The 1,249-nt window shown below is 42.0% G+C and overlaps 1 protein-coding gene across 1 annotated transcript in view; it reads left to right on the forward strand.

Moving 5' to 3' along the window:
* Positions 1-1,089: 1,089 nt before the first annotated feature.
* The window catches only part of LOC106013451 (carbohydrate sulfotransferase 4), a gene marked incomplete at its 5' end in the record, with an annotated part of 6,677 nt that continues 6,517 nt past the window's right edge, over positions 1,090-1,249 (forward strand). Inside the window, 1 exon segment of the mRNA XM_013089257.2 lies at positions 1,090-1,206. Coding sequence (XP_012944711.1) covers positions 1,090-1,206 — 117 coding nt within the window.

Here is a 1,249-nt window from a genome sequence, read left to right on the forward strand (position 1 = left end):
TAGTGAAACGAGATTACGTCAGAATGCATGATCTAGGATATTATAATATAGGTGTAGATCTATGGTTTTTTCTGCCCTTCTAATTAGACACACATCCTTTATTGACCTCTATTCATAAACAGAGTTCTCGTCACAACTTTAAAAAATCTATGTGCCACAAAGCGATCAATTCCTTCAGATTCTATTCTTCCAATGGACACTCACAAGTTATTAATCACCATTTATGAATACACTGTAGAGATTTTGTCACATTAAAAAAACATCTGCCACAGGGACACGGAGATTCTGGTCACAACGAGCAAATAACCATCTGTCTCAGATCGGGCTCCTTGTACACAGGCAGTTTATTGGAACATAGTCCCGATGTCTTCCGCTACTTTGAACCATTATTTTCAAAACAGAACGCCTCCTAAATCATATAATCTAGATCTAGAATCTACCTAATGTCGATTGAACTGTAAAATTTCTACTATTTCACTTGTAAGATTAATTTCACTAACCTGTATTAGAAGTAGGTATAGATCCTGTCGGCGAGACAAAATTAGAAACTCTGTAATCCGAGAAATGGTGGGCACAAAAGATGTCACGCATCACATCAAACACCAAAGAATCAAATGGTTCGGACATCTCCTACGATTACCAACACACCATCCAGCACAACGTGCCTACCTCCAAAAATTCGATGGCAACAAGGCTAGAGGGCGGCCGAGAATGACCTGGATAGATGGAGTCAGGGAAACATTAACAACTCACGGCATCCCCCTGAACCAAGCTCTCCGGCTGGCGACAGAGATACGTCTCTTTCTTCCCGCGACACCCAAAAGGGTATAAGCGGCGGATAAAAGTAAAAGTAAGTAAGATGGATCCAGTTTCGTGTTCCTCCTCGCTGGGCCCAGCTCGTCTGAATTCTTCTGTCTTCCCTCTAGCCTACTGACACGGGAAATCTTCTCGTGAGTTGTCACCGGCTGAATATAAACAACTCACGGGCTGAATGTTTTAAATGTTTGCCACATTGAATTTTGGAAGGCCAAACCGAGGCCTATAACACACTCTATTTTGTCACAACGTGCAAATAATCATCTGTCACAGATCTGGCTCAACGTACACAGGCAGTCTATTGGCACTCAGCCCCGATGTCTTCTACTACTTTGAACCACTGCTATACACACACGACGACGATTTGGAGGCTATTGACGTGCCCATTATGTGAGTAGACCACTGGACACACATTATAATACATATGTATATA

The sequence above is a fragment of the Aplysia californica genome, unplaced genomic scaffold (genome assembly GCF_000002075.1).
Source record: "Aplysia californica isolate F4 #8 unplaced genomic scaffold, AplCal3.0 scaffold00911, whole genome shotgun sequence".
In the NCBI taxonomy this organism is placed as follows: Eukaryota; Metazoa; Mollusca; class Gastropoda; order Aplysiida; family Aplysiidae; genus Aplysia; species Aplysia californica.